The sequence below is a fragment of the Mizuhopecten yessoensis genome, unplaced genomic scaffold, assembly GCF_002113885.1.
Source record: "Mizuhopecten yessoensis strain PY_sf001 unplaced genomic scaffold, ASM211388v2 scaffold9685, whole genome shotgun sequence".
NCBI lineage: Eukaryota > Metazoa > Mollusca > Bivalvia > Pectinida > Pectinidae > Mizuhopecten > Mizuhopecten yessoensis.
This window is the reverse complement of record NW_018408171.1, coordinates 530,233-552,375: the sequence shown is the minus strand read 5'-3', so window position 1 is coordinate 552,375 and position 22,143 is coordinate 530,233. Positions and strand designations below refer to the sequence as shown.

The 22,143-nt window shown below is 34.4% G+C and overlaps 1 protein-coding gene across 2 annotated transcripts; it reads left to right on the top strand.

Moving 5' to 3' along the window:
* Positions 1-1,851: 1,851 nt before the first annotated feature.
* LOC110458677 (allene oxide synthase-lipoxygenase protein-like) lies at positions 1,852-20,783 on the top strand. Of its 2 annotated transcripts, none has more exons than XM_021510518.1 (17): positions 1,852-1,932; positions 6,224-6,262; positions 6,833-7,288; positions 9,708-9,752; positions 10,657-10,785; positions 10,997-11,100; positions 11,295-11,427; positions 11,702-11,797; positions 12,952-13,048; positions 13,543-13,660; positions 14,059-14,151; positions 15,317-15,377; positions 15,712-15,817; positions 16,008-16,099; positions 16,396-16,569; positions 16,865-17,028; positions 18,362-20,783. In XM_021510518.1, the coding sequence occupies exons 1-17, from the start codon at positions 1,927-1,929 to the stop codon at positions 18,474-18,476; spliced, it is 2,028 nt and encodes a 675-aa protein (XP_021366193.1). In that variant the 5' UTR covers positions 1,852-1,926; the 3' UTR covers positions 18,477-20,783. The 2 variants fall into 2 exon arrangements, with proteins under 2 accessions (XP_021366193.1, XP_021366194.1); XM_021510519.1 differs by lacking the exon at positions 1,852-1,932 and adding an exon at positions 5,920-5,951.
* Positions 20,784-22,143: the final 1,360 nt, after the last annotated feature.

Below are 22,143 nucleotides of genomic sequence, written 5' to 3'. Positions count from 1 at the left end.
TAAATCATTAAATGGTATTAACAATATCGCATTTTTGATAAAAAAAGTATTGAATTTCTCTGTTTTAAAAAAAATAAAAAATTGCAAATTATCGTAACTATATATTATAATATTGCATATTTTTCAAAGCAAGATAATAACTTTGGGAAAGAAGATACGGAACTAAAGGAAATGTTTGAAGTGTACAATCCTAAGTACCAGTGTTAAGATAGTGAGATATGTTGTATTTTTGCGTTGACACTTAGGTGTATATATTTTGTTTTAGTGTTCCTGATGCTACGTTATATTTATTTATAAAGGTTCCGGATGGAGATAGAAGACCTGAGCAAGAGGGTGGACATTTCTGCATTTAATGTTTAAACAATGATTTGGTCGATTAAATTAAACGTATTGAGAAACTTTATTTGAAATGTTAAATAAAACTACCCATGAAGCCTTATGTCTATTGATTTACTTAATTTACATAATCATTGAGGTGGGCATTGCCAAAAAACATTTGTCAAAGGACATCCGGGTTGCAATTGATGCGCAGTCTATGCTTGTTTAAACACTCACAATTACTGTTTTGTTCAGGGACATCCGTGATGTTGTTTTTGATAATTTCAACCCAAGCGTATTCTATTGTTATGAAGAATAAAATATATAATTAACGACGTCAACAAACCAGGAAGCACTATGTACTTCAGTATTTACTTGGTTATTGATAAGTTTGATTGAGAACCGGAAAGCAGTGGGTGTGCAGTCTACGGTAATTTAAACCTGAACGATTACTATTGTTAAGTAGAATTAAATGTTAATTCAAATGCGTCAACACACACGGACATCATGAGGTTCGTTTGTTTTGAGTTTAGCGTCTTCACAACAGCCTGTGTCATATAAAGAAGGTTGCTTGGGGAGACACCGCACCAAAGAGAATGTAGTAAAAAAAAACCGCTAAATACGACATGGTGTGCTCTTGAAAGATAACCATTTCCTGAGCCACATGTGGCACCAATCATCATACTTGTTTACTCTAGAGGTGCGTCAGTGATCACCACAGCTCCAATTGTAAAGTTGAAGTTTATTCTCTTCAACCCTTCCCACTATAAGAGTAGACAAACATATACAATAATAGGTATCTGTTCGAACACATAGTTAAAAGAAAATAAAAAGATTGCAAATTTACATTCATATGATATCACGAGACACATTGTGACTTGAAAAAATGTTGATTTCACACAGACTGCAGTATACGAATTGTCGGAGGAAATGTTATATATGTTTTAGTTTTCAATAAAAATATCAATATCAAACAAAATTTTTAAGATTTATCAGGCTCTCCGTCATCAATACTCATCAGGCATAAACCATTGACTTATGATCACATACAGTAACCAATTCCCCTCAGGATCCTATAACCTGTTTACGAGGCGACTGATGTGGGACCAACATACATAATCGATGGTCCTTTTGATAAGGGAACATCGAATATCCAGAGATAACACCTGCTGTATCCCACTGCATGAGTATGGTAACAGGTGACTAATATTGGGGCCCCTGACGGATTGGATTTTTGTCTATGTCTACATGCAATATCTCCCTCGGTGCCCGGGTTCATATTACTCTGGCTGTTTCAAGGACGTCAAACGCTGATATTAAAAATGAAAAAAAGACATGTCCTAGCTGGAAATCAGGAATGTAGAGGAACCAGGATCTGTTTTGTCGTTCATGTCAGCTCAGATTAAATCAGCACCTTATTAACAATTGTTAAAGTACTGCGCAGTGCATAGTATGTATTGAGTAAAAAACTCATATATAAAAGCTTAAACACCTTACGTTTAACCTATTGTTACCAATAGATACGAATACAAATGTAAACAGGAAGACAAAAACCCTATAAAGAAGCACAAATTAGAAGTAATAATCATTTGCGACTTGATCAACAACATGGGGGTAAGCTGAATTTGACTTAATTCTTAGAAAACTAATATAATATTGTTTATGTTATATGTTCCAATATAAAAGATATCGATGATCATACGTGCATGGCAATGTACATTTTATCAGAGTCATACCGTAATAACCGTGATAAATGTTTGAAGATATTTGATTGTTACATTTGATAAGAAAAATGATTCTCAGATGCCTTTATACATGCATCGTTCGATTAGGCAAAGTTCAAAGTTTGTAAAGACAATGTTTATTATAGAAATAAACACATGCTTTGGCGGATTATCAATACGATTTTTCTAAGATACGTTCGTGCTGTCTTGCAGTCCCAACTCAGAAATAAGATTGATAGCTTTGAGAATGAGCTTGCTTCATATAAACCCGTTACGATTCTACTTCTGTGGTAGATGTGCTCTTGTTCATAGAAAAAAAAACAAAAAAAACATCAAAATGGCTGATTAAATTGAATAAGAGATATTACTTAAATATCCATAAAATCTTGTAAATTAACAAGAAAGTCGAACACAGTAAAAATAAAATAATTATTGCAGCATACGAACATGCCGCCCATTCAGGTACAAATAGCCAGAATAATGAAATGCGATATAAAGTTAATGTCCTTATAGGGAAAGCAAGCGCAATAAATTCCACACTCGTGCTATTCTAGTTATAAAGGATGAGCTTTAGTAATAACCTGTGGACTTTACAGAATATTAACATTTCACCCATGTCACTACTACAGATAAACTATAGCCTTAAAGTCCTCTTAACTGTCTCACCACCCTGAGTAAGTTAAATATGTTGGGGCTGTTCATGTTTTTATGATAGCATTATTATAAATATTAAGAGTGATAATCACCTATCCTTGTTTTCATACAGTCGCGGGTCTTTGTCATTTCATTGTATTTATATGAAAAAAATGTAATTTAAAATACAAATGATGCCGATCTCAATAGCTGGAATGCTCAATGATTTTTATCTGGTTTTGTAATGAAAATACTCAGTAACTTCATACAATTCGAGTGTTAATGTTAAACAGGACACTACATGTAGTAATACTGACTTTGATATCCCTCTAAACAAACATTAGCACCGTAGTTTTAAAATATCAATTAACATTATATGCCTCCGTTCTATACATTATCTGTATATGTTTACATGTCTGAAATAATCTTCCATCTACACGGTAATGGCTTTTATTGGAAATGTCTGGCAAAACAATTGTTTGCAGAAACATGTTATAAAAAATATATTTGAAATTGCATAACTCTGGAGTAAAAATTGAAGCAAAAAGGTAAAGGGTTCAATGGAGACACTGTGTACAATGAATAAGCATAATAACTGTTTTGGTTGACAATATTGTTGTGAAATTTGGTGACGGATATATCATAATAAGTACGGCACTATCTATATACTGTTCACTAGTGCGTCGTGAAATCCTGATAAACCTTGTCATACATTTAACATTGGTGACCGTTGATTCTATACATCCACCTTTAAACACGTTCAGTCACGACCGGTAGTAAAATAGGGGCAATCGAAAATGGCTGGAGCCGGTCAAGCTAGTCGGTTTCAAACAATTGGACCTACTTTATGAAGTGTTTTCTAACAAACTGATGACACAAAATAAAAACAGTCCAGCGTTGGCCTTCAGCCGTATCATTCGGCTTATATTATTTATGTTATAGGCGTAAAACATAAGGAACAGAACATGGCGAACAGTTGCTCTCTAAACATCGTTGAGCTAGTTTTAACTTATAACGACGAAAGCTTGTTAGAGAAAGTTTGATTTATTTACCGTGGGACTCATTGTGCTTGCTGCTGGAATGACATTGCTTGCCTCACAAGGACAATAACTCCATTGAGGATACCTCTGACTATTTACCAGGTAGAAATAACGCTGACAGTTTTACTCTTGTTTGTCACGATTTCTTTTCTTTCTTTCTTTCTTCTTGTTTTTAGAAATTTTAACCACCTGATGTTATCTATTGACTAAGTCATTGCATCGAATATAACCAGCTTAGTGTGGCACATATATTTTCAACACTGTTATCAATTCCTTAAGATAATATCATTCGTATAGTCTATTACAGTAGCTTTATATTACAGTCAATGTTTAATAAATGTAAATTCTAACATAGTCATTATCGATATATTAATGTTCTATTGGTTAAGAAGACTATAAACAAATCATTCTAATAACACTTGTAACTCCAAATTTAGTCAAGATAAGCAAGATTTCAAACGTTGTTTTAAATGTAAAAAATCTATATTCTGTTTTGTCCAAACGTTGACAACTTGTAACACTTTAAAAGGTTTCAGAGGTTTATTTCCATTGTGTTGGCCTTAAATTTTTGAATGGTCGAAATAAGACAAAAAACTAAACTAAAAAAACCCAACAACTCATGTATGTATCAGTATTTCAAGACGGCCTTGAAAATCCATAGAAATGAAAAGACGATAATAAGGTGTGAAATAGGGTCAATCGAAAATGGCTGGAGCCGGTCAAACTAGTCGGTTTCAAACAATTGGACCTACTTTATGAAGTTTTTTTCTAACAAACTGATGACACATGGGGGGATGTTGCGGTATCTGTGCTGTAAAATTCAAGTGAGGTGGCACTTTTAATGATACCGTTGGAAGCACGGTCCCACTTCAAACATACCACAACACATCTCCATCACACACGCAGGCATACACACATAGGGAGTTATTTGCCAGGTGACATTGTTTTTCCTTGGTATACCATTAAGTACTACGATCTCTGCACCGATGTAAAACTAAAGCCGTAACGATCACCTGATCTATTTCTTGTCACCTTTACTTCTCTTCATATCAAAAGGCTAGAATTCAAACAGGTGGAATAAAATGGGATACACCTTGCTTTCAGAAAAACGTGATCTATATAATTTACAAAACAGCTGTTAGGTAAAAGAAAGAAAATTGCTAAGAAAACAGGATTTCCAACAAAAGCATAATTATGACGATAAGGTAGAATAATAAATGTTCAATGTTTCTATTAAAACACAATTACTGATCAATATAAAAGAACGAAAAATATTTTAATATTGAGGCATGAAGACATGAATAAGAACATTGTAATGGGAGGTCAAACAACCTTTAGTTTATCTGTATATTACAAACCATACATTTTCTAAAGCCTTTATTTCTTACGAATGACATTTCACTTATTATTTCTCAAAACAATATAGCAGTTCCGATTCAATTACCCACAGATGAAATAATCATATACTTTCAGCATTTAATTTGGCAAGGATTGTTTTTAAAAAGAAGATGAAAAATATTAAGAAACTTTCCTATTAAAGAAATGTTGCTAGGTACAGTTAATAGGAAAGTACACACAACAATATAATATGATATATCATGTTGAAGCACAACGAATTGGTTTCTTGAACATGGCAGTTTATCTTTATGAGATATTGAAATAAAAATAGAATGCAACTATAACCCGTATCTTGTGAGGAAAATCAGTTTTAATTGTAGATTATTAGTCATTAACAAACTTGCTTCAGAATATGAGGATAAACCTTTGACTTTATTTCAAAAAGAAATAGAGCATTAAATTGAAGAGGTATTGCACCTCGTTTGTATGGCCTTGATAATGTGTTTGACGTTAAGAAACCAAGGGAACAAAATGGTAAGTACAATAACGCCGTTTCGATCAAAAGCAATAAAAACCAGTGTTTCGTCACGCTTATCCAAGCTACCACCATGGCATGGAGACATGGGTCAGTAAGATAATTCAGTAACAAGAATTCTGATTGCAGAGCGCTGCATGTGATGTATCATACAATCAATACCTGAAAACACAGTGCTTTTTTACCTGTTGATGATTGTATATGCAGTAGACTATAACATCTGCAAAGGATGTCGATAACGTTTCCAATGGATGCGAGTAAACATAAGAATAACATCCAACAAAGATGATGCACTAGAATGTGTTGTGTATATATCGTGTACAACGTTTAATCCGCTCTTTAGAGACGCTCAACATCATGGGGGTAAGTCATTTTACTTAAGTGCTTTTATTTATATTTGATTGCACCACCCATTGTTTCCCATTGTAATGTTGGTCATTTGGAGACAATGTGTATTAAGGGAATGCTTGCTATGTTTGTAAAGACGTATACATTATCCACATGGTCTGTGTAATGGAACACGTTTACCCCGAAAACATATGTTTTCTTTTACTATAACAAACCTGTGAAGTAACAGGTGTAACTGTTTATGTATTATTGTGTTGTTAATAACATTTTGTATTTCTGTGTTATAGTCGTGCCAGAGTAACGAACTGGTGACAGACAGCTCTCAGGTAGGTAAATAACCGTAATCAGAGACTGTCGATTAAAATACCACTTTTGACACTGGTGTTACTCTCCTAGGTTTGTTATATAAGGACATTAAGCACCATTACTCTTTCGTTTTAATTCACACTGGAATGTGTGTCCCTGCCTCGATTTACAAAAAGTTAAACTGATCAGTCTAACTGTTAATACTGATATATTTATCCTACCTTCGTTATAACCGATAAGAGGATGTTAACGCCCATCAGTATATCAGCAACACTTACTCAGATCAGGAATAGTAATAGAAAACTATTAAAGTCATTATCAACTAATAAAGATAAACCTCAAAGAACCAAACACATCTCTGGAACGCAAAGTCGGTTGAAAAATACCAGAACCAAGACATTTCAGACGGCAATATGTTTATCTATATATATAATTTTTCATTTTCAAAAAATGATTATGATAACTGTTTCCTGGGTTGAAATGTCACATACTAGTCACTCTTGACCAAGCATGTTGTAAAATCTGTCTTTGGTTAAAAACAGTAACTGTTAAACAGCTTCTTGGTTTAATTCATACTCATTCTATTGAAGTTTGAGTACCAGATCGGTGTGAAAACCGGGGACCGCAAGGGGGCGGGTACGGACGCCAACGTAACAGTTGTTCTTCATAACGATGACGGACAGTCAACAGGCCAACTTCATCTGGACAAATTCCTAAAAAATGACTTCGAAAAGGGCAAAAAGGATTGCTTTAAAGCGGTAGCGTCTTTTATGAGCGTGATTGACTTCATAGAAGTATGGCGAGATGATGGTGGATTAAAAGATGAGTGGTTCCTCGTGTCGATGGAAGTGTACTGCAAGTTCTCAAACAAAACCTACGTGTTCCCTTTCTTACGCTGGATAAAAGAGGGTTACCATTACAAGATCCGCCATCTTGACACGTCACTTCCACAACATGACCCTCAAAAGGAACAGCGGCTTATGGAGCTGAACGATAAAAAGTCGACCTACCAGATGACGGTCAGAATTCCAGGGCTCCCGATACAGGTAAATGCTTCTAAATGAAAACATATCCAGGTTATGCCATTGATACACCTGCGATATCCAATTAAGCGCTAATCGCATCCTTTATATTTCATGGTGTTTGCACAATAATCTACGTGAATATACAAAAAATTGTATCGTCGATTGTTGAAATGAAAATCATTTGTTTTTCCTTGGTGTACCATTAAGTACTACGACCTCTGTACCGATGTAAAACTAAAGCCGTAACGATCAACAGATCTATTTCTTGTCACCTTTACTTTTCTTCATATCAAAAGGCTAGAATTCAAACAGGTGGAATAAAATGGGATACAACTTGCTTTCAGAAAAACGTGATCTATATAATTTACAAAACAGCTGTTAGGTAAAAGAAATATAATTGCTAAGAAAACAGGTTTTCCAACAAAGGCAGATTTATGACGTTAAGGTAGAATGATCAATTTTCAATGTTTCTATTAAAACACAATTACTGATCAATTTAAAAAAACGAAAAATATATATATTTAGGCATGAAGACATGAATAAGAACATTGTAATTGGAGGTCAAACAACCTTTAGTTTATCTGTATATTACAAACCATACATTTTCTAAAGTCTTCTTATAAAGGTCTTATTTTTTACGAATGACATTTCACTTATTATTTCTCAAAAGAATATAGTAGTTCCGATTCAATTCCCAACATATGAAATAATCATATACTTTCAGCATTTAATTTAGCAAAGATAGTTTTTAAAAGGAAGATGAAAACTATTAAGAAACTTTCCTATTAATAGGAAAATACGCACAACAATATATTATGATATATCATGTTGAAGCACAACGAATTGGTTTCTAGAACATGGCAGTTTATCTTTATGAGATATTGAAATAAAAATAGAATGCAACTATAACCTGTATCTTGTGATGAAAATCAGTTTGAATTGTAGCTTATTGGTCATTGACAGACTTGCTGCAGAATATGAAGATAAATCTGACTTTTTCTCAAAATGTCAACATCCCGCCTGATTAAGCATTAACAGCGCAAACGCTTTTTTAGCATCTGAGCTATGCAATTTGCATAGCCTATCTGTTCGTTATTCATTTGTCGTTATGTTGTGCAGCAAAAACTGCTGAGACATTTAGTTTAAATCCGATTGACAGATGCATTTTAAGCAAACGGACCGCAATATTTAGGTCTATGGTATCATTCCTTTGATCAATTTTCAGTAGATGATTAAACTTTATTCATACCGTTTTTTAAGCCGTTCGAGTAGCCAATTTACAATGACAGAAAACATCCAGCCCAATCGTACAAACTGGCGTATGATATATATATATATATCCTTACGGACGATTATTATAAATCAGCAAAATCTAGGAGATTCTTCAGATTGTTTATATATATATAGATTATATCATTAGTAAGCATGTTACCGCTTTTGGTCTCAAATGTATCATCTGAGTTAAGGATCCTCGTACTACGGCAAAAAAACCCATTGTTACAACGCTATCAAAACGTTTTACTTGCTTATCTTTTGCTTTGATAAATAAATTCTACGACAAACCTTAAGTCGACCTAACTAACTGGTCAAAGGAAATGTCCTCGTCCAAATGTGCTGAAGATGTATCCAAACGAAATATATGACAACCCTTAAGTGACTCCACGAACGTTATTTCCAGTATCCTTCTGCTAAAGGACATTTAATAGCAGATCGGCACTAACTATTACCAATGTACAGTACAGAAACCTTAGTTCATTCCTATTCGTTTCACGTGTCATAAGTTCGTAACTATGTAGTTAAAAAGAAAAATCATCCTGTATGTAAGTAAGTTTAAGATAAATATTTGCATGTACGAATGCAGAATTGTACGATCCATTAGTCTATCTACAAATGTGATAAAAAAAATCATATGAAATTTTTAGTGCATGTTTGAGCATGCAAACATACATGTACGCTACGCCACTGGTAATTGCGTTGTGGTAGCAGTGTAATTTTACTCGACTGGGAGATATAATTATGAGGAATAAGAGATATGTCTGTTGGTTTAGAGATATAAAGATAAGTGAGACTAAAGATGTGAGTATGTTGCATACGTGCGTATGTGCGTGCGTGTGTATGTGAAATTATATATTGAGTAAAAATGAAATTGAATAGAATAAGAGATGTATTGGGTATTGCGAGTAAGAAGGAGAGTAAATATAAAGTTGTGCATCCCCATTAGTTTAAGACTATAAAAAGGTGATTTTAGAACTGTCAGAGATTATTGTATTTAAACAAATAAGTTAGTGTGCATGAGAATCGTGTAGCAATGCCGTTAGCGTCCAAACTGTCTATCACAACTCAACAAATTCTAGAAATGCAATTAATTGTTGAATTGTATTTAAAAGTACATGCAAACCTTGTGTTTAGGTAGTAGTACCAATTAAACATTCTCTTTCAGGCGAAGGAAGTACCAGAAGATGAAAAGTTTTCCTCTGACTACCAGGTAAGACAAAGATTGACAAAAGTTAGATTGAAATGTAATGTTCATTATGCATCATTATTATATCATGACTTCAATATAATATACGCTGTATTCAGTAAGAGATGGCGACAGAACAATTCTTCAACGAAANAATCCCCCCCCCCCCCCCCCCACAGACTACGCCGACTAGTTTATAAACGGGAATTAGTTTCGTATTTTGAAATAAAACTTTTTTGTTGTTGTTTTAAAATCGTCATATTTTTTATTTCTGTAGCAAGGTGCACATTATAAGCTCACTGTAGGTGAGTGTTAAGACATGAAGAAGATGTAAAAGGAGTTTCCCATATCTTTGATTTCATGTTTTAGAAGATCAGTATAGTGTTTTTTAAAGGATAAAGCATCTTTAGAATATCTGAATATGAATTTAAAAAATTAGGTAAAGCCTTTATCTTAATTGTTTCATAACCCTTGGATACATTTTACTTTACTGAAAACAATAAATAAAACCAGATGAGCTTGAAGGGGTGCACAGTTCGTTCCCATTGAAATACAAACCTTCGGTTGAAATATTTTTCTACCTAGTTCAACAAAACATGTATCGGTCAATAGTCTGATCATCTCGACAATGTCAATCCAAACATACTTACTATTAGTCTCACACAACAACGTGTAAAATAATCTGTGTATGGACTATGTTTAGTTACATTAAGTGTGCAAAATAAGTATAAATTTATACTAAAACTTCGACGATCTCAACAGTCATATCGGCTTTAATAATTTCACTCTTGCTGTCAAGTGAGATATCAAAGGTTAACAAAAAAAATTAACATCATATAAAAGAGAAGTATAATCTGACTGTATAATGTACTAAGGACTCGTGCTGTAATGGTCATTTGAAAGTAAAGCTGAAACAATTCCATTGCAGTTTGATCTGGTGAAACTTGCTGCAGAGATTACAATTAAAGGCGAAATCGTGAAGGTTGTGAGTGGTGACTGGGACAACCTAGATGACCTTGGAAACATCTATAAGTCAGATGTATTTTCCAAGCCTTCGGTATGTACTCATTGATATCTCCTGGTTATATGGAATTCCTATCTAAGTTAATCACAATTATCCATTTTAGAGTTTATACAAAAATATATCGGAGATGTTTTTTCTACACTTTGTAACTTTACATGACTTTTCGAAACATATCAAACTTTAAAAAGTTATTTCGAGATGTATCCCTTTGTATTAATACCTTCAATTCTTTATGATTTCACAGCCTCTGGCGGATGGTATGTGGGATACAGACGAACATTTTGGATTCCAGCGGATTGGTCGGATCAACAATTCACTAATCACACTCTGTACAGAGATTCCAAACAAGTACAGTTATCTTGCTTATGTATTTATTCGATGATTTAAATTTAAAGAAACATGACATAAGCTGTTTATTTTAAAAATTGTATACCATGTTTATATCGGATTCATTTGGTGTAGTTGTCATAATTCTTTACTTCTATTCATTCAAAAAACTAAAAATATTACACAGTGATACACTATAAGCGTTTTCACCCCAGACTTGCTGTGACTGCAGAAATGCTTAAACCCTTCTTAGAAGGCTCCACACTGCCAGACGTCATCTCCAAGAGGAAGCTGTTTTATGTCGATCTCGCCATTGTGGAAGGAATACCCGTAAAAAGTGGATTAACAGTAAGTGTGATGCACATTGAACGAGATGTGCATCGATGCTAGTGATCAACGATTGCCTTATTCTTATTTGAAATGATGGCAGCACAGTTTCTTTATAAATTGTTTTAATAGTTTTTTGAGTTGGATCATGATGAGGATCAGTTTGGTTATATATATCCTCGTGTTCCTGTTGTTATTTATTGTATCTTGTAAAAAAATCCGATTTAAAAGTTCTGTTTTTGACACTGTGGTTAACAATCGTTTGAAATCATTAGCCTTTTTTATATTGATATAGGTTTGTGCCCCGATCGCCTTATTCTACCACAACAAAAAGTCTCGCTTGGTTCCCATAGCGATACAATTGAAGCAGCAGTCCGCGGACGACAATCCAGTGAGAGTCTTATCACAGACAAGTCAAAATCTACATTCGTAATGAAATGAATCACCCAACATAGCTTTAAAAGGATTTCTTTTTTTAAACATAACCACTATAATTATAATGCAACTATGATTGTTTTTCATGACATCCATTGATGACGTCACACAGAATAATCTAAAGTGATGATGAATTTTGACAATGGTAAACCAAATGTCGTTTTCCTTAGTTGTTTATGTTATAAAAGTAAGAACAAATTGTGTTTATCTTGGATGAAAAAAAATAAATATATAAATTGATAGATTCAAAACTCTACTTCATGTGCTATAAGTAGTCTTCACGCTACAATATCAATTATTATTTAAACGTATCACAACACTACATTACGGTCCGTCAACATGATTTCTGTTCTTTTGACACATACTCTTATGAATTTGTCTGACATAATTGTCTTGTGACTTGTTTCACATTAATTTATTTTGTATTATATTTATTAGAGGCATTGTCAAGTTGTGCCTATCCTCGATATCCAGGGGTTACGCTAACTTACGCTCTCTGCACCCCTGGAATATGTCAGGGCAAAATCGAAGGCTCAATGTGCAGCACCTTGTGAATGAGACGAGAAGACTAGTTTAGTCCTTTGATGTACATCAAAAGAATCTCGCGGTCGCGTAACAGTAAAACATGACAGGTTTTGAAGTCAGGGGTTGCTCCTTTATAATCTTCAAAGGACAAGTATCAGCCTAGTGATTAGTCAGGTGTTTTTTTTAACAGACATCAATCAAATAGCTAACCGCGTGCCTTCAATTTTGCAATGACATATTCCAGGGGTGTAGGGTTACGCTAGAGAACGAAAGTGAACGTAACCCCTGGATATAATGAATGAGTTGTGCCTTATTGTACTGCAAGATTCAAGAAAAAGTGTTGTTTTTTTCCAATTTCCAAACATAGCCATAAAATCAGTGTATTATGTGGTCTCCAACCTAGTGAAATGATATGAAGCTTACTAAGATATGGCAAGGTTTAACAATATCCTATTAACACCCAAACCCTAAAATTAACCTGCTGTAAACTTCAAGCACAGGTGCTAGGCTCGTCTAGTTCTTTTTTGTTGAAATATTTGCAGTTTGTGTATTGTGATGATAAACATTCTCCTTTTATATCGATAGGTGTTTCTTCCCTCTGATCCAAAATATACCTGGCTGGCGGCGAAAATGTGGTTTAACCTTGCAGATGCTTCCTATCACGAGTCAAACACTCACTTAGGTAACTCAATGATTATTATCTTACGATATCACACGTAGCATTAAGTCATTAAATGTAATAAACAGGAACATGCTCTTTATGAGACAGTAAATCGAATAATCAATCTAGATTATACAATACTCAATTATTGACTGCTAGGTTATCATTACAATGTTTTTATCAGTGAACACTAAACATATTACACAATGCAATAATGCATATATTCCTGTTTTATGAAAGCAGGTAATTGATAATGACGTTTTTTTAACTCCCTAATTCTAACAAGACACCTTTCTCAAAATTTCTGCTTCGGAACTGGTTGATGGTAATTACAAGATAAAATAATTTTAAATGGCATTAACTGGCTACTTCATAAATCTTATAGTGTAGGAAATTAATAAGCACCTGTTATATATATTTCGTATTTGTTAACAATGAAAAACTACACAGAGATGTATAACACTGGAATAGACAGGTAGGTGTGCAAAACTAATCAGCATAATGTTTGTTATCAGGATTCACTCACCTGTTGATGGAAGGATGTGCTCTGGCCACGCACAGGAACCTTTCTCAATCCCATCCCATCTTCAAATTACTGGCGCCACACTTCCTCTATCTCATCGCCATTAACGGGTAAGTATTCACATTCTGTTGTTCTTCTACACCATTTTTTACGGCTTTGGAAAGCTTGAAAATATCAGTATATCAGTAGTACTTTCAACTCGAGATTCCGATAAAGCCACAACTATTTCGTCGTAAGAAGGTTCCCTATTTGGTATGTTTGTATGAACAAAAAAGTCGGACATAGATTAATACGCCCTCTCACATGGATGTATTGTAACATAAGAGCTATAATTTTGTTATACAATGTGCATGTCACAGACAACTCTATTAGACATATCGGTTTTACCAAAACGTACAAATATGTATCTACGTTGTGTATGATGGCAGAAGTATTTAATTACTAGTATACATCTAAATTTAATTTCCTGGTATCTTCGTAATACTTGAGTTAATATTATCATCAACAGATTAGCACTGACAACCCTGATCGATTCGGATGGCTGGGTTCAAAATACGATGGCAATAGGTATTGATGGCATGTTTGAACTTATCAAAAGAAAGTAAGTATTTCGTAGCATACCCGAAAAATGATGATAATAATAGCCAAAGCATGGCATTATTTAAAGCGATTTTTGGTGTAAAATTGGTGGATGTATTATGATGTCATGTCCGTTTATAAACGAAATTCGACAAGGTTGCCTACATATATTAGATGCTATAGCTTTTATCAAATGTGTCTTGGATATAGTGATATTGTTCCTGGAATTTCTCAGACAAGTACATGTGTATATTTTGCATTAAACCCGAAAGTGAGGCACGGTAGTCTAGTGGTAGGACGTCGGGCTCGTGACCGTAGGCTTGCGGGCTCGAGTCACGTCACGGCACTGTGTTTTATTTTTGAGCAAGATACTTAACTCCGCTTGTTCCATTCTACTCAGCTGTAAATGAGTACGTGGTTGGGCAGTGCTGGAATTGTAGAATGCTAGCTGTGAGCTCCGAATTCGCAGCACCGGCTGTATGTTCCCATGGAAATATTGGCTGGGTGCAAAGGCCCTATAATCACGGATAATAATTTGTGAACCGCTTTGAGACGACCTACGAACTAGGTTATGATTAAGCGGTTTATAAGAACATCGAATTAGTATTATCATTAATATTATAAAGTGAGGCAGATCAAAGAATCCATCATTCAGCCATATTTTATTGACACAGAATAGTGAAAGAGATTGGGCACAAGTTCTTACAACTTACTAGGCCCTCTCCTATAAAAATCTGTATGGGTAAGGAAGGAAGAAGAATAAATGAATAGATACGAGGGGAGGGGACACTCGGGCACCAGTTGAGTTATCTTTATGGTACTATTTGAAAATCCACGAGCGGACAGAATGTGTAAACATATTCCAGTCCCTCTGAATGCCTGCAGTATGAGGGTGTTTTTGGCGGAATGTCTCTATTATTTCTGACGGCGTATTATACTGACTTGGCACAGTGAAGCTAAGTGAGTTGTTGGCAGCAGTTAGGAGTCAGGACACCGGTCATTTGCATGCCTTGCTTGACAAAGGGAACAAACGTTTTCGAAACCTTACAAAATAATTTGGAATTACTGCTTGCGTTCAAAAAAATCATATCATTTATATTTTGCATAAATGTTGATGGTCTATCGATAATGCAACATTGTTGTTAACATGGAACGTGTTTGGTATTGTATGTTTTGTTTGATCTCAGACTGGACACCTGGAGGCTGGATGTCGATGGAACTCTACCTAAGGAACTGGAGACACGAGGGGTACTTGTTTGTGGTGTATCTATCATTGCAAGAAGTGCGAAGTATAAATTAGATAACATAACAGATAGTAAACGTTTAAGTATGGCCATGCAATTAATTGTGTCATAATCAATCTCTATGAAGGTTATCCATGCCATTGAAAACGTTTCAATATATATTTGGTCTGAGATCAGTTAGCGACTTACATTTAAAAAATAATGTCATTACATTTCCAATATACTGCTGATGTAGAAGTGTCCATAAAGCACTGCAATTACAACATTTATTTAAAAGAAATGTGTTTTGATAAATGAATTTGAAAACTCGATAAATATTCGAAATACCTTAACATTAGGTATTGGACCAGGCAGTGCTGAAGGGCTACCACTACAGGGAGGACGCTCTGCCACTGTACAACATTATCAAAAACTACGTCACCAAATACGTCAAACTTTACTACGGTAAACGATAACAATAATAACTATGGTCGTCAGCTTACTTACCATTTATTATTATTTTTTACACATAATTGGTTATTTTAAAATATATATAAAACACAACTTTGTTCAAATACTGTTCCTTTAGTTTTGACATTTGCAACTAATTTGCACTGGACGTGATTTTGCTAAACCTATTATTTAATATTCTCAGAAAGCCCCGCGACATACTCGGGGGATCACGAGATCCAGGCTTGGGCACAGGAGTTGGTTAAGCCGAGGTCAGAGGGTGGTTGTGGCCTGCTGGTACGTGATCTTCCAAATCATTTTATCACCTTTATTGCATTTATTTTCGAGATGATGTACTCACCCGATGACCTTGATTTTGTATTGGATTTTGTGTGGATGTTCGTGATGACTTTTCCTTATTTGGGCATATCATTTTCCTCCGTAAATATTTAGATTTCCTTTATTGATCTTGTGTAGAAGAAATGATACTCATTTACATCTTTACAATTTTGATATTTTCTATTACCAACACATATTATTTTCTTCTATAAGTTGCGACAAAATATATGAAGAAACATTTTTTCTGAACACAGGGTGTCCCAGGAGAAGGAACTATAGCTAACGAGAAAGACCTTGTGTGCATTTTGACGTGCGTTATTTTCACGGGCAGTGTCACTCATGCAGCAGCAAACTTTGCACAATACGACGAATACGGTTTTCCGCCAAACTACCCCATGACTATGAAAGGGAAGCCACCCACCGACAAGGTATTTTGCAGAAGGCATACGTTTTATTTACTTTAAATTTGTAATATTTCTCTGGTAGGTTCTTTAAAATATGAAACGAGAAACCATATGTATTTTCATCATCTTCAGCAACTGTGTGAGCAACATGCTTTAGTACAAAGTAAAGGAATCGCGTGTTCACTGGTACATTTGTACATGTAAAAGCTGAATATATAATAAACAATAAGGCATGAAGTATTGGGTTGCTTTCTGAGTGACGTATCACTCGTGATACATCATATCGTGTAATCTGATGTCATGATTACCACCACTTCAGAGTGCATTGACGGAGTCCTGCATCTTGGAGGCTCTTCCAAACAAGGCTGCGACTTTCGAGATAATAACCATCACTAAACTTCTCAGCACGTACGACACTAACAAGCTTGGGGACTACGAGATGAAATACATTTATGATCCAAAAGCTGAACAAGTTTTGCAACAGTAAGTAGAATTCATTTCAATAATACACTTTCAATATAGAAGATTAAATCTGAGTATGAAAGTACTTTCAAAAACACTGAAAAAGTTAGTATCGGTTCATTTCCGCTGCCGTTGAATCGCGAATTGAAGTACAGCGCTTAAATAACATGCGGATAAGTAATCTCGCTCAGCTAGTATACGACTGTTCATCTATTTCACAATATTCCCGGAGATGACCAATGCAGATTTTAGAATCAGTATTAGAAGACCTTATAGTGTTTTACTTAGCCTGCGCTTCAGTACAAATACTGTAAGTTCTTTACAGTGATACAATAAGTCATGTTTCAACATGGTCACTCAATAACAACACATGCTATCTACGTGGGGTCATTTCATCACATCGCATCGGCGTCTACAGTTTATATATTTAAATGGTATCATAGCCATAAAAACAAAAGGTTAGAGATTTTAGTACCAAATAACTCTTTCCTCGAATGTGTTGATGCGCTCACTTCAGTGAACATACCAGAAAGCACCATTGCACTAAAATTGTTTGTGCTAAAAAGAAAACGCTAGATAGCCGTATAAAGTAGAAGTGGACCAATCCAAAAAAATAAAGGGCATATCTGAGATACGAAAGGATAGCGGATTCGTCCTGCATAACACACCTACACGCACACACACACACACACACACACACACACACACACATATATACATTTATAAGCTACGTCGTAAATAAAAACAATTGAAGAAAACAGATTTTTTAAAAGATTGTACTCAAGTTTTCGGACTTTTGAAAACCATGGTTACCACATCAAATAACGCTAAAACATGCAAAAACAAACAAACAATAAAATTAAAATAAAAAAATAAACACGATTTCACCCCCGGCATATAGATGTTTTGTTATCTATAAATCTGTCTTATCTTAAAAATCACCTACTCAGTAACAGAAATACTACGTTTACTACGGCAAAAGGTCAATCCGGATATTTTACAGTATTTCCACATATGCTGGGTACAGAAATAGACTACACGAAAAGCTATCATACACAGATTTATAAATGGCCATAACTTTACTCTCAAAGAAAATTACTCTCAACTTTTTCTTGAAAAATCACGAAGCCTCTATATAGTACACTTCACCATGTATATGCCAATTGTAGTGTTCTTTTTAATTTTGATTATGTAATATTACAGGGGTAATTTTATTGTACAAAAATGACACAAATGGCCACCGTGCACTTCCCTATACTGCTACCTTACAGTTTGGAAAACATATTATAAATATCAATTTTAAATTCTTTGTGGCTTAAACGTATCTCATTTTCTTAATCGATTTTTTTTCCAGATTTCAGAAAGAGCTCGCCGAACAGAGCAAGCGGGTTCAAGCACTGGAGAAAAAACGTGAATACTCCTTCAAATGGCTAGATCCGGACATCGTTCCAAACGCTATCAGCATATAACTCTAAATAGTGTCAACGTTATCTGATTATACCATGATGTGCGCATTGTCAATATTGTCCGGAAGGGTATTGATTTCGATGTTAACATATAATACAGTTTCTCGAATCGAAGTTATTTATAAATGGCACGAGAAAAAACGGTACATAAAGATCACACCGAATTTAAACTGATCAAACACATTGAAATATATATAACTTGCTAAAAAGGCTTGATATTCAATGCTACAAACCGTTTGGGAAATGGCAAATTTGATTGACATTTGTGTTCGTATCAGGTGTCTATATACACTATGTTTATCATGTATGATTGTTCCAGTAAATGGTTGTTTATTCGGAGACCTGCATATCATACAAATTTCAGAAGTAAACATAACAAATACATACGAGATAAAAAGTATAAAATAAATGAAAATGAGCACTATAGATACATAGATATCAGGAATCCAATTGTTAGTTCCCTTTAGAACATTACAAGAAAAAGAATAATAGTAATTTTATAAATTATAAATGAATTTAACTCAAATTAGAAAACTTTATTGTGAAACTGAATTCCATCCTTAATTAACATAAACCTATATTTTACATAGACTAACAACTGAAATAAGATTGTCCTAATCATGAGCTAATACATGTAATGTATGTATAAGACATATGTTACAGACCTTTTATGACATGTCAGCTATTTTATTAACAAATTTTCCCCCCCTCCAGTTAAAGGGTATTCATAGTTTTGTAGAGCGCTATCCTGTGATCTATCAGAAGTATTAACTTATAATTCAACTATAATTTATCATGATTTCGTTATTTTCGAAAATCAGATTTGTCTTTATACGTATTTTATATTACATGAGTACAACATATATGTTAAAAATATTACTATATATGCATTCAATATTGTGGGATGTTTTTGGTAATCCTTTTTGTACATAAAAACCATATTTATATCGATGTTGATAGTATGTCAATTAGTAACAAAATGTTAAAACTAGCAACAGTTTGGGCCATTATAACAGAGAGTTGGTTGTTTTATCAGGTATATAATAAAGTATATACTTTATGTTGTAAGTTATGTCAATTCTCAACTACACCTGAAATCAGTGTTGCCTTATCGTACAACGGGTCATAAAGAAATGGGGTGAAGTTTTGTTTTGAATAATATATTGACATCGCCGCTTTCTGCGGTCATTTCCCAAACAGAAATATGCATGAGAAAACATTGCTATAATTGATTTTGAGCCCGTCACGTATATACGCATCGATAGAACCCATTATTCTAAACATTCTTGTGAACACAGGTACTTCCAATACGCACTGGAGATGAAAATGAAAATCGTTTGATTTTTGTTTTAGTTTTCGTTTTTCTTTGTCTTGTTCATTGCCTTTGTAAAAGATGTGCATTGATTAGGATGCCTTACAAGTGTCAGCTGTAGGGACTTTCCGATTAACTCAGCGGTAGAGCATTGGGCTGGAGAACCAATGATCGCAGGTTCGAGCCCTAGCGACAACACTATCTTAATAACTATTCCGCGTCCTTCTACAAACTGGTTCCGTTGACCCTCCCCGTTCAAGGTGGGAGAACCCTTGACGGGGAGTCAAAGAACATGGGCTGGTTGTGTTTGAAAAGGGAAGGTGGAAAATAGTGTAAAAGCTGTGTATTGATTAGGTTGCCTTATAACCGTCAGCTGTAGAAAATGTCCCTTTAGCTCAGCGGTAGAGCATCGGGTTTGAGATCTAATGGTCACGGGTTCGAGCCCCATGGCAGCACTATCTTTATCACTATTCTTCGTCCTACTACACCTTTTGTGTCCTATCTGTTTGACGTTGTATCTACACCAATTACTTTTAGCCACTGGTTACACGTTGTGCATCTGCACGGTATCTCACGTTGTCCTTTCCTGTCGACGATGAGTTTCAAAGAGAAACATGTTATATTCGATGGCCCCTGAAATAGAACTTAATCTGTTCACCACAACGTCAACACACACAGACGAATTTGGAACTCTCTGTCGATACAGACAGACACCAGCAGGATATTTAGATATCTTAACCAAATGTAATCTTATACAACTTATTTAGTATTCAATATATGTGATTAAATATTGTTTAAGATGTTACAACATATGCCTAGTATAGTATTAGTATTATTACATTAGATTGGTGGAGATCGCTGATAATTATTTTATGTAAAGAGACGTATACGACGACATACATTAAGGATCTGACATAAGTTCTGGCGAGCTAAAATGAAAAATTCGTGACGAGTTTAATCAATTTGATATGAAATGAAAACGAGTGTAAGATACTTTTTATCACATAATCAAGATTTGTGGCATTTATTCGTGTAAAAAGCCGTCATTTTGACTCCAGTGCGGAAGTCTATGACGTCATGAACTTGTCCTAGGCGTGACGTCACAATTGAAACAATTGAAACTTTCAACCAATCACAGGACTGTTAGGTTATATTACATGAGTTAATACGCAAAAATTATGACATGGGTATATTCACTGGATAGCACAGTACATTATGTGATAATTCTTAATGGTGTCGACCTATCCAATACATTATTAAGTCATAAAATGGCGAGTTGATGGTAGAAATATAAAACAATAGAAGTGTAAGGTTTAAATCTACAAAATTAACGTACGGTAAATTCAGATATACCAATAAATATACAATTATCAGGATAAATTATGTATCGCCTTTAAATGTGCAAATCCTTTAAATTAAATGTTATCAGTTGTGGGAATCTTATATGTCTTTTTGTATAAAGTTAATTCGTCTCCGTTTATGAGTTTTACTAAAAAATCATATATTCAATGTTTTTGTAAATAATGTAAAAAGCAAATTACGATAAATTTATGTTCTTGATTGGTAAAATACAAAAATGTATGTAATGATTGTGCATGTCTTTAGGAAACTGTGACCACGTTTTTGATTAAGAAATGGCTTATTGAATATTATTTTTATTTTAAAGATGTTATTCAATTTAAGATACATACTCATCAAATGATTATTTTTTCTGCTAATAAAACAATTTAACCAACGTACAGTTGTCCTGGTTAATGTTTTTTTTCTTCAATTTACTGAAATAACTGAAAATGTGAGGTTTGGTTTGGTTTGGTATTGTTTAACGTCCTATCAACAGCTATGGTCATTTAAGGACGGCCTCCTCTGTGTGCAAGATTGTGTATAATTAGTATAAAAGAAACGGTAAAACATGGCTACCCTTTTATCCGGTATTCTTTTTGTACTTTAACCAAGGCTGGTAGTGTCAGAACCTCAATAGGAGCTATCGCGCAGCTGAAGGACAGGGATTTTCTCCTTTAAACTAAGCATATTTTTTTGAGACGACAATGAATCATAAAGCACACAAGCTGCCGAATAACAAATTAAAGAATTAGAGAGTTATTTGTTATACTGATGATAAATGATGGCCCCGGGTTATGACGTAAGGTAAAAAGGTCTGCATCAACTTAAATGACACAAAAGATTGTACTCGCGATAAAATAATTGTCCATACTTCGGTGTTCTAAAGAAATCAATAAAATGGGCTAGGACTATAAAAAAACAAATAATCAACAAAACGGCGAATACGGGGAAACACCTTCCGTATACTTACCGTATTAACATTAAATGTATAGCAACTGAGGATCTTTCAGCGTCAAA